Genomic DNA, 13,150 nt, shown 5'->3' on the forward strand with positions numbered 1-13,150 from the left:
CATATTATCACATAGATACTTGAGCTATCTCATTTGTTTGTTGAAAAGAAATGGTAACTGCTTTGACATTTTGAATACATGTAAAGTTTTATATTTTTACATGCATTAACAAAATTTAAAGACATTGTAGTAATAATGTTCAACAATGTAACATAACTAAATTCTTGAGTTTATTTTAAGACTCCATATTCTAAAATCAAAAAAGTAAGATACGGGCAGCAACTCACCAGAATCTATGATATTTTGATGGTAGAGCCTGGACCGACCAGAGTCTGTGATATTCTGGTGGTGGAGCCTGGACAGGAGAGCTCGTGAGCTTTGGACCTGGCGGCAGCTTGAGAACTATGGGAAAAAGAGTCACATCACATATGGAAATAAGGCCTGGATATGCTCTAATAACTGATGGAGAATATCTATATTTTCAATCTGTGTCCATTACCTTATATCATACTAAACTGATAGTATTTACTTCTATTATTTCTAAATTCTGACTGAAATTCTGTAATGCATACTCATGATAGATAACTAATAGAAGTAATCAAATTGATAAAAATTACAGAATAGTGCATATACATATACCCACATGCACACACAGACATGCACATGTGCATGCACACACACACATGTATATACACACACACAAACATATACATACTTATCTACATACACATATGGGCACATAAAAGAATATATATATATATGCTGACATACAAATCTACCAACGTATATGTACATATTTATCTACACATACATATTATACATACAAGAATATATACGTATATTTCTACATGGAAATCCACACACATTTACATATACACATACATATGTATCTACACACATACATATATATATCAGAACATATACATACATGTGCATGTACAAATTACACATACACATATATACACATATATATACCTACACATATACATATGTATGCATACAAGTATATATACACATGTGAACACATACTCATACTTTTTATTTTATTTATGAAAATAATTTTCTTTACAATAATCTTGTGAAATGTATATACTTGAAAACTATGCAGAACAATTAGTCATTGATGACTGGGTCTTGCTCTCCTTTGTGATGGTAGGAATGTTTGAGAGCAGACGTCCTCCTGTAGTCTCTGAGATCAGGGTGGTGCAGGCTCACATCTGATTGTGATGACATTAGACCTGAGCTCTGACCTCTTCTGAACTAAGCACACAGACAATCCTATATGATTTACCAAGGTGTGGGGAGAGTCAATAACCTTTTGTCATTAACAAATTCCACAACACAGAGTAAACACTCTATAGGATGACATGCAAACTTGTGAAGGCTTAAAGGTCCCTCCTTCATGTGCTTACAGTACCTGACTCCCTCACTTTGCTTCTGGGTAGATGTGTTAACAGACACTGAAATAGGGCTGATGCCAGAAACCAGCATAAGCAGAGGGATTGTAAGAGAATAATGACCACTAACATGTTCAGATTTATACTCAATCTACAATGCAGAGAAAGAATTCAGGAAAGTGTATTGATCAAGGAAGAAACAGGAAAATTACTTGACAGACATGGTTCACAGGTGTCTTCCTCAGGGTTGCTATTGCTGTGTGCTGGGGGCACAGATGTCCTTGTATTCACAGATGAGCACTAGGAGAAACAGGAAGATTGAACATGCAGGGACAGCTCCTCCATGAGGGAGACAAAACAAAATACTGCATTCCACCCAGAGAGCAGAGAGTCAACATTGGACAAGACAAGGTAACATTTTGCTATCAGTAGAGGCAGACCTCCCCCAAGTCACTCAGGATGTTTATCCTAGAGTCTTCCTCACTGCACTATTACCTGTAGCTCCCAGGTAATAGAACCCACCCTTAGGGGAGACTTCACATGGACTTAATACCCTGCGGGTATCTGTACTGTCTCAACCAGAGACCACACTAGATTCTAGATTCTGTGTACTGAGAGAACACACCTTCATGATCCATGTACTTGACAAAGGAGTTTCTATATAATCCCACCTTAAGGTTTATCATGCAACTAGAACAGAAATGATTGTTGCCTGAACACCTTTATCCACATTCTATTGTGTTTAAATATGCTGACAATGAATACCCTGGCATCTGATGCCATGGTTGCTCCAGATTGACTAAGTAGTCAGAACCAATTTTTCATTCTCAGCTCTGGTAGTTTCTTTTCCCTGCCTGCTGTGACAACCCTAGGGAACACCTCAGCTGTTATAAAACACTAGGACCAAGGCAACATTTGGAGCAAATAGTTTATTTCTTCAAACACTTCCAGGTAACAGGCCTTCACTGAGGTAGCTTGGGCAGGCACTCACACAGGCCAGGAACCTGAAGACTGGAGCTGATGCAGAGACCATGGAGGGGTTCAAAGTACTGTCTGGTTCAACATGGTTTGCACAGCCTGCCTCCTTATACAAGCCAGGACTCCAACGCAGGGATGGAACCACCCACAATGGGCTGGGTTTTCCCAAATTAATTACTAACTAGTAAAATTCCTCATATGCATGTGTTGTGAAGGCATTTTCTCAAATGCGGTTACCTCCTGAGACATCTCCCTTTGGCTACATTGATATAAAATTAGACAGCACAAAAGACTACTTATAAAGGGATTTCTGCTTTGTTCATATTGAACGAAACAATAGAGTTCTTTGAATGCAGAAGATTAGAGAGCACCAGCTACTCTAAAACTTTTGTTTATCTACACTGTCACGCAAGTATAGAAGGGTCAGAGTTCCATGCATGCAGGATAAACCATGCCTGTATGAACAGTTGAGGCAAAAATAAACTGAAGGCGTTTAAGATCCAAGCAAAAGAGCCACGAGCAGAGCTTAGTAAGGAGTTGTAGGAGCCTTGGATCGCCTGTCGATCTCACAAGGACAGACTTCCTCAATTGGTGGAAATGGGAAAGAAGCCATGTGTTGTAGTTCAAGCCTGTCAGCGACATTCACAAACCTGAGACAGGAGAATTGCCCTCAGTTACAACCTAATATAGGTTAGTTTGAGCTGCAGAGAAACACTCTGTCTCACATAAGAATCTGAAACAGGATCACAACTAAGGGGGAATTTACCAGCATTAAATATCTGACAATAATGGACATCAGATACTGATAGTAGTCAATGTTTGTCCACATGAAATTAGAAAATACTAGTAAGCGGAACATTTCTGGTATTGACAACTTTGCCAAATATTTAAGGCTCATCTTTTCCTTTATTTTTCTACAGTAGGTAAGAGTGTTTTGCTTACATGTCTGTCTACCAACCATATGTTTAGAAAGCCTGTGGAAGGTCAATCTCAAACACAACTAAAGTTTTGTACGGTTGTGAGCTGCCATGGAAGGCTGATAATCGAATCATGGTCCTCAGGGAGAGCAGCCAGTGCTCTTCACTGCAGAGCTGTCTCTTCTGCCCTATAGCTGGAGTTTCAAAATGTTTAAGGAAGGTCTTAAATGAAGGAGTCTTAAGATCCTTTAGTCATCTGTCAATCACACACAGACAAACTTCCTCAAACACATTAAAATAGAAAGTAAGCCAAAGGTGTTATCTTACCCTCTAATCACAAGGTTCAGAAAGCTGAAGGAGGGGGATTGCCTGAAGTGACAACTCAATGTAAGTTAGTTTGAGCTACAGGGAAAGACTCTGTCTCATATAAAACCCAGAAAGAGGACTGCAATCGAGGTAGAGCTTCACCAGTCTTAAATGAATCTGATGGGAAATAGGCTCAGTAGTTGTCAACATAGACCTAGAGGATAACGATGAGCAAAAGCATTTCCATATGATCAATAAATTGGCAAATGTGAGAAACTCAATGGTTTCTTTATTTTGGTTAGTGTCTATAAAGGTGTTTTGCTTGCATGTCTGTCTATCCATCACATGCTTGCAGTGTCTATGGAGGTGAGAGTTAGACAGGGTTAGTTATCTATGCCTGCAAGTTGCTGTGGGGTACTTGTAATTCAATCCTGCTCCTGGGAAAAGCCGTCAGTGCTCTAAAGTGCAGAGCAATCTCTCAAGCCCTAAGCCTTAGAGTCTTGTAATTTCTTCTATGAAACAAAGTAATTTTAAGTAGAATGTGGTTTTTAATAATTTTAATAAAATAGAGTGTTCCTCTGCTGTACAATGCTTTGTAGTTTACTGTCTAGTAAGTCCCATCTAAAACATCTTGTTGGCTTAATCAAGAGCAAATGATTTTTAATGTTGATTAAGCCAACACTTGCAACAAAAGTTTGAGGACAAGAGTTCAGATCACCAATGCACATAGAAAAGTTGACTGTGCCTACCAACTCATTTGTAATCCTAGTCTACAGAATGTTGAGACAGGAGATCCAGACTAATTTATCTCAAGACCAAAATCACAAGATGAACCTTGAAAATTAAAGTGTACCAGGAGCTTCATTCCTGCAGATTTTCATCAATTCTAAAATTATTCTGAATCAGTTCTCTTGAGAAAAATATCTTTCTGTGATGTGCCAGTAGGTTTTCAAAGAGACTGCATTTGCCAAAATCATGGCTTAATTCAGAAGCATTTTAATTTGTTACATTTGATCATGAATCAATGTAACCAAAGGTTTCTCTACCTGATGTACCAGTCCCATATATTTTCTTTTCACCATGATTGCATTGGTCTTTTGCCTACTCTATCAATGATATGGACTGGCAATAGTCATACGCATAGGAATAGATGACTATTGTCAATGTGAATTTTTTCATTGTGTGAACTGTACTCTACCAATGGTGTGAGGATATCTTCAGTAGCAGTGTCTGAAAAGCTAAGGATACTCTATGTGTTTTTATCTACCGTGTTTCTCATAGATTCAAAAGGAAATCCCAGAGATAAATATGATTGACTTGAGAAATACAAAATCATAGTTTTAACTTATTTCTAATAGTTTCTCAAACTTTCAGGGCTCTATTATCTTGAGTTTCTTCCTCTGCACATTTTTCAATGTTTATCTTCCAAGAAGTGCTGTAATCTACATAAAATGGACATTCTAATATTCATTTTTTTCAAGAGTATCTATAAATATATTCATAAAAGCTTAAAAAAAAGGAATTTTGTCCTTCCGGGGAGGGAATTTTAGAAAAACATCTTGCAGCTAATAAGATGAGGACAGGAGATTCAGGGTGGCTATATATTCTCCCCCTTATCTTGGTGTGTTTTCCTTCTGAGCACATAATTCATTTGACTTTTATGTATGTCTTTGAAAACTTCTACACATCTTTACAAGTTTACAAAGGGATCAACTAATCAATAAATCACAATGAAGAAAGAATGATCACCTTTAAATACTTGACTGAAACACATACCACCTTGTAACGCTCTAGGACTGTGACGATTACTTACATGATGTTCCATAAAAAGCAGGTCAATGAGCAGACGATCCTATTGTAACACTGCTTTTACTTTCATCTATAAGCAATTTGAGTGGATGTTAGTTAATATAGAAACATGCGGGCTTCTTTTTCTGACCTTAAGTGAGCAAATCTGAGCCTCAGTTAACAGAGGCCTTCCCTTCATAGTCCTCCTTCCCTGAGCAAGACACTGCTCCTGAGAGTCTCTGTGTTTTATTTATAGTGTACTAGAAACACATTACAAAGAGATTTAAAGACTATATATTTAAATTTGAGGCCTAACAGTTTTAACCGAGATCAACAATTAGAACTGTAGGAAGATGGAGCTGGGGTTCTTAGTCAGAGAAAATACGCAAAAGCACAAAACACAGTGGAAACTGGTTAGCTCCAAGCTCATGTAATTCTTGTATATCTAGAAATTAATTTTACATTTATTTAGAAACACCGAAAGCTGGATGTATGTGTTGAATCACAGCTGAACCACTGTAAAGTTAATTCATCACTTTACAGGAACAGATCTGAGAACTCAATCCGCAAAGTTATGTCCTCATGTCAATCACTCTTGAATCCAAAATTAAACTCAGAATCTACTCAGGAAACAGGTTGGTGGTTGAGGAATTTGGTCTCAAGATTTTGCCAGTGACAATGAGTTTGATGGCCTTTCGAAACCAAGGATAAAAGAAAGCATATATAAAAGGGTTCATGGCCGAGTTATAGTAAACTACCCAAGTTAGGATTTCATACACATATGAGGGCGTGAGGAACCCCAGGAAGGCATCAATGAGGGAGTCAATGAGGTATGGCAGCCATGAAAGGAGGAAGGCAGCCACTGCGATGCTCAGGGTTTTGGCTGCTTTCCTCTCCCTCTTGGACACCCTGTCCTTGTAGTTGTCTGATGCCCTGGCGGTCTGCTTGCCCATCTTCTCAATGTTCTTTGACTCAATGTTCAATTGCTGCTTTGCAATGAGGAAGATCTTAGAGTAGACAGTCATCATCACAAGGGCAGAGACAAGAAAAAATAGGAAATTAATAAGGACAAAGCTTTGATTCACTGCGATTTGACATCCACCCACGCAGCTGAGGGCACTCACTAGATCCTCCAGCCCAGCTTCACTTGCTCCTGTGTAAATGAGGGAAAAGCCATAGATGATGGACAGGAGCCAGGAAAAGGTGATGCACTTGCCAGAAACAGATGCAGTGAACCTGGTGGGGTAGATCAGGGGGTCACTGACTGCAATATATCTGTCAACATAGATGAAGCACAAGTGTAAGAGAGAAGAACAACGAAATGACATATCAAAAGAGGTGTGTAGTTTACAGTAAGTGTCCCCAAAGTACCAGCAGCCCTCCACAGACCTCACTGTGCTAAAGGGCATCACAGTCAGACCCACCAAGAAGTCAGCACAGGCCAGGGAGGCCACCAGAAAGTTGGCAGGAGAGTGCAGCTGCCTGAAATGAAGAATTGATGTCATCACCAGGAGGTTTCCACACACAGCCAGCACAGCCCCAAAGCCAAAGACTGCATAGAGGATGAGGCGAGGGCCTGGGGAGTATGGGCTCCTGACACAGGATCTGTTCAGGTTCTCATAGCACAGCTGCGTAGATGAGGCTGAGAGCAGATCTCTGCTCAGGATGCTGTCCTGATCCCAGGGAAAACTCTCATCATCTACAGGCATGTATGCTACTCCAAAATCCTCAGAAAAATTACTGGATGTAATTGTTAGTACCTATCGATTTCCTGAAAGAGTTCTTCCTTAATCCACAATAAAGCTTCCTAATTATATGGAGGCTCTTTAAGTCTCTTCTATTTTCTTCTCTGTTTCATCTATTTCCTCACATATCAAATTCAACAGTGTATTCTGAGATGCATACTTAAATCTGACTGCTATTATCATTTTCAGCTTTATTTAACCAGTCTACATTTATATCTCAAGCACTCCTAACTGTCAGATAAATGACTCTAATGACCCAAGTACAGTGGGTCCCTAGAAATGAGTCTCCGTGGTATAAGGTGAGACAAAATGCTTGTCAGTTAGCATGTTGTTTGTGCCACAACCAATTTTTCCCCTGCCAATTTTCGAGGGACAGGGCCCTTGTAGTGTAATGTAATTAGATGTGCTTCCTGCCCCAATAGAACTTTACCAAGAATTTAATGTTTGTTCATAGATTTGACCTTTACCCTTTGTTAGAAATGTTATCTATGACATTCCTATTCAAAGTGATCAAAATTCCTGCATAAAAGTTTTATTTTCTCCAGCACTTATCTGTGTTAAAGAGACAAGGTCTTGAGTCATGAGAACACCTTCCTTTCTCCAGTTTCAGCTGTCATATTTTTCTTTTGGAACATTGAGGAAGTTGACAGCCAGAATATACTCATGGAATGTAGCACAGGGGCTCTGCAAACAAGCAGGACTGTCTTCTGCTTGGGCTTTGTGTGGTTTCAGGGAATCCCAGGGTGAAGTGCAATTTCTATATGTCACCATTTCAAACATTTATTCAACTTCTTAGTCTCCATTTCTGTGACATTTATCCCCAAACGTACTTTTATAATTTATAACACTAATATTTTGTCCCTGAAATAAAACCAATATTTTCTTCTAATATTTCATATGTAAAGGAGTTAATTATACTTTTATGAAGAGTATGGGTAAATAGTGGGTTTTCATCAGCCCTATCCTCAAAGGTCATTTCTTCAATAATTTCTTCTATTTCAGTGTCTTATTCTACATTGTAGATATTTTACTATCAATATTGTAGAAATATAGGTGTTTATAGGAAATAAAGTTTACATAGCTGTACATTGTGACATAGAACATATAAGAATTCAGATATAAGGGGATAAAGCCATTTTGTGTCTGCAGTAGACCCGATGTAGAGTAAAGTGACACAAGAGTCACATTCCACTGTTCAGAACTCACTGTACAAATGGACAGTGAGCAGAAGAATTTGATGGTTAAAGTCCTTGCTCCTTTTATGAATAATTTAAATACTCCATAGCATATTCTCACATAGATACTTGAGCTATCTCATTTGTTTGTTGAACAGAAATGGTAACTGCTTTGATATTTTGAATACATGTAAAGTTTTATATTTTCACATGCATTAACAAAATTTAAAGACATTGTAGTAATAATGTTCAACAATATATCATAACTAAATTCTCGAGTTTATTTTAAGACTCCATATTCTAAAACCAAAAGAGCAAGAAATGGGCAGCAACCCACCAGAATCTATGATATTCTGATGGTGGAGCCTGGACCAGAGAGCCCGTGAGCTCTGGACCATGCAGCAGCCTAAGAACTATGGAGAAAAGATCCAGTTCACTTAGGGAAAGAAGGCCTGGATATGCTCTAATAACTGATGGAGGAATTCTATAGTTTCAATCAGTGTCCACTACCTTATATCATACTAAACTGACAGTATTTGCTTGCATTAGTCCTAAATTCTTACTGAAATTCCCTAAAGCATACTTGATAGATAACTAATAGTAGCAATCAAATTCATAAAAATTACACAATAGCACATACACATATACTCACATGCCCATACACACACATATATATCCACACACACATACATAGACATCTACATACACATGTACACATATAAGAATAAATATATATACCGACATAGAGTCTACCAATATATGTACATATTTATCTACACATATATATACAAGAATATACATACATTTCCACACAGAAATACACACACATATACATATAAACACATATATATATATATCTACACACATATATATGTATAAGAAGATAAATATACATGTGCATGTACAAATATATACACACATATACATACCTGCATATATATATGCATACAAGTATATATACACATGTGTACACATACAAAATATACATACACATAAATTTTTATTTTATTAATAAAGATCATTTTCTTTACAATAATCTTGTGAAATGTATATACTCAAAAATTAGACAGAACAATTAGTCATTGATGACTGGGCTTGCTCTCCTTTGTGATGGTAGGAATGTTTGGGAGCAGACTTCCTCCTGTAATCTCTGAGACCAGGGTGGTACAGGCTCAGGTCTGATTGTGATGACATTAGGCCTGAGCTCTGACCTCTTCTCACCTAAGCACACAGACCAGAACAATCCTACATGATTTACCATGGTAGGGGGAAAGTCAATGAACTTTTGTCATTAACAAATTCCACAACACAGAGTAAACACTCTACATGATGACATGCAATCTTGTGAAGGCTTAAGGTTCCCTCCTTCATGTGCTTACAGTGCCTGAGTGTTGGGAGCGATGTCCTTGATGCCCTCCATTGTTGATGTTATTATTATGGTTAGAATTAAGTATGACTGGGTTCATGGAAAATCCCCAGCCAGCTGCAGAAGATTAATACAAATCTGGTGGTCAAAATGAATAATAATATGATACGTCAAGATGCCCAATGTGATGACCTGTAATCTTTCTGAAAAACCAACATCCTGCTGACTAATAGATTTGACAAACCTGTGACTTTTCTGACATCCTGTCAACATCAGCTGATTCCCTGACCACATGAATATTGTGTCCTTGGCCTGCATAAATGTTTCTTACTTCCCCCTCCCTCTGTTACCCATGTTATGGTATAAATTCAGCCTTGGGGAAAAATAAAATTGTTGCCTTGATCAGACTCTTGTCTTGGCATCCTTCTTCGCGTCTCTTGTACCCCATTCTTTTCCAGGTACCAAGACCCGTCCCTGACACTTGAGTCCCTGTGCTTGCTACTGCGTGGGTCCTATAACACACAGTGTAATAGGGCTCATATAAGACACCAGCACATGCAGTGGGATTATAAGAGAATAATGACCACTAATGTATTCAGATTTATACTCAATCTACAGTGTATAGAAAGTATTCAGGAAAATCTATTGATCAAAGAAGAAACATGGAAAATTACTTGACAAACATGGTTCACAGGTGTCTTCCTCAGGATCGCTATTCCTGTGGGCTGGAGACAGAGATATCCTTCTATTCATAAGCAGTAGGAGAAACAGGAAGGCTGACCCTGCAGGGGCAACTTCTTCGTGCAGGAGACAAAACAAAATACTGCATTCCACCCAGGCAGCTGAGAGTGGACGTTGTTCATGACATGGTGACATTTTGCTATCAGTAGAGACAGACCTCAAGTCCCCCAGGATGTTTATCCTAGAGTCTTCCTCACTGCACCATTATCTGTAACTGCCAGGTAATAGAACCCACCCTTAGTGGACGTAATGCCATGTGGTCCTCTGTGTGTCTCAATCAGAGTCCACACTACATTCTAGATTCTGTGTAGTGAGAGAAGACCCCTTCACGGTCCGTGTACTTTGCAAAGGAGTTACTACGTAGTCCTACCTCAAGGTTTATTGTGCAACTAGAATGGGAATGATTGTTGCCTTGAAACCTTTCTCCACATTCTATTGTGTTTAAATACACTGGCAATGAATGCCCTGGCTTCTGATGCCATGGTTGTTCCAGGTTGACTAAGTAGTCAGAACCAAGTTGTCATTCTCAGTTCTGGCAGATTCTTTACCCTGCCTCCTGTGACACCTCTAGGGACCCCCTCAGCTGTGATGAAACACTAGGACCAAGGCAAACTTTTGGGGCAAAGAGTTTATTTCAGCAAACAAGTCCAGGCAATAGTGCTTCACTGAGGGAGCTTAGGCAGGAACTCAAACAGGCCAGGAACCTGAAGACTGGAGCTGATGCAGAAACCATGGAGTGTGCTAAGTACCGTCTGGCTCAACATGGCTTGCTCATTCTGCCTCCTTATACAGGACCCCAGCCCAGGGGTGGAACCACCCACAATGGGCTGGGCCTTCCCCCATTAATTACTAATTAGTAAATTACTTATATTCAAGTCTTGTGGAGGCATTTTTCTCAAATGAGATTTCCTCCTGACACAGAACTCTCATCGAACCCTTCTGCAACACACCCCCCTGACCAAACACACACACACACACACACACACACACACACACACACACACACAAAGAAACAGTACAGACAGGAAGACAGTGAAGAGAGTCCTTAAGAATTGTGATAAACTAACAGATCTGCAGCTCCTCAGAGTTTATGGTGTCTGGTGGGAGAATAGGAAAGGACTCAGTTACACTTAAGGTGCTGGACACTGAATGTTTGACTGGACACCAAAGAGTCTACTGCCAATACAAATTTTACTCGCTTGGTGTATTTTTCTTGATATTTATTCATTTATTTATTTATTTTTGGCTTGGGAAAGACAAAAACAGGGGGGAGAACCTAGGAGCAATAGTAACCAAGGGTAATCACGGTACAGTGCATTGCATTATGTCCGAAAGAATCCATAAAAAATATTATAGTAGAATAAAAAGAAGAATATGATTAAGAGCTTTAAACATTACATATGAAAACATGAGAAAAATTCAACAAAGCCAACAATTAGGATCTAAGAAGGACAGAAAGGGGCTAGTGGCCAGGGACATACAGAAGCTAAGTGACACTAACCAGCACAAACATCAGAAGGAAAGAATTAGATCTGGTTGCACTGAATCCATCACACTTAAAAATTAATTACACGTTTTATAAAAAGGAGAGAAGCTGGATTTATATGTGTGGATCAGTGTTGAATCATAATTCATCATGCTACAGGATCAAATCTGGGTGTGCAATCTCCACAGTGATGTTCTTCTGTGAATCTCTCCAATCCCCAACTAAACCGAGAATCTACTCAGGAAACAGGTTGGTGGCTGAGGAATTCTCTCTCAAGATTTTGCCAGTGACAATGAGTTTGATGGCTTTTCGAAACCAAGGATAAAAGAAAGCATAAATCAAAGGGTTCATGGCTGAGTTATAGTAAGCTATCCAAACTAGGATTTCATACACATACGTGGGCGTGATGAACCCCAGGAAGGCATCGATGATGGAGTCAATGAAGTATGGCAGCCATGAAAGGAGGAAAGCAGCCACTGTGATGCCCAGGGTTTTGGCTGCTTTCCTCTCCCTCTTGGCCACCCTGTCCTTGTAGCTTTCAGATGCCCTGGCGGTCTGCTTGCCAATCTTCTCGATGTTCTGAGCCTGCTGCTTTGCAATGAGGAAGACCTTAGAGTAGACAGTCATCATCACAAGCGTGGGGACAAGAAACAATAGGAAATTGATGAAGACCCAGCTTTGATTCACTGCAAGTTGGCAGCCGCCCACACAGGTGAGGGCACTCACTAGATCCTCCAGCCCAGCTTCACTTGCTCCTGTGTAAAGGAGGGAAAAGCTGTAGATGATGGACAGGAACCAGGAGAAGGTGATACACTTGCCAGAAACAGATGCAGTGAACCTGGTGGGGTAGATCAGGGGGTCACTGACTGCAATGTATCTATCAACAGAGATGAAGCACAAGTGGAAGAGAGAACAATAGCAGAAAGAAACATCAAAAGAAGAATGGAATTTACAATATATGTCTCCAAAGTACCAGCAGCCCTCCACAGACCTCACCATGCTGAAAGGCATCACAGTCAGACCCACCAACAAGTCAGCACAGGCCAGGGAGGCCACCAGAAAGTTGGCAGGAGAGTGCAGCTGCCTGAAATGAAGAATTGATGTCATCACCAGGAGGTTTCCACACACAGCCAGCACAGCACTAAAGCCAAAGACTGCATGGAGGATGAGGCGAGGGCCTGGGGAGTATGGGCTCCTGATGCAGGATCTGTTCAGGTTCTCATAGCACAGCTGGGAAGACGAGGCTGAGAGCAGATCTCTGCTCAGGATGCTGTCCTGATCCCAGGGAAAACTGGCATCATCTGTAGCCAT

The 13,150-nt window shown here is 39.8% G+C and overlaps 1 protein-coding gene and 1 pseudogene across 1 annotated transcript; both read right to left on the reverse strand.

Moving 5' to 3' along the window:
• Positions 6,047–6,935, reverse strand: Taar7f-ps (trace amine-associated receptor 7f, pseudogene; annotated as a pseudogene).
• Taar7e (trace-amine-associated receptor 7e) lies at positions 12,074–13,150 on the reverse strand. Its single transcript, NM_175590.2, has one exon. It carries the CDS (start codon positions 13,148–13,150, stop codon positions 12,074–12,076), a length of 1,077 nt encoding a protein of 358 aa, NP_783180.2.

The sequence above is a fragment of the Rattus norvegicus genome, chromosome 1 (assembly GCF_021556685.1).
Source record: "Rattus norvegicus strain SHRSP/BbbUtx chromosome 1, alternate assembly SHRSP_T2T, whole genome shotgun sequence".
Lineage (NCBI taxonomy): Eukaryota > Metazoa > Chordata > Mammalia > Rodentia > Muridae > Rattus > Rattus norvegicus.

Coding starts and splice junctions, on each gene's coding strand:
- Taar7e (NM_175590.2), bottom strand. CDS start 13,150: ATGGCTACAGATGATGCCAGTTTTCCCTGGGATCAGGACAGCATCCTG.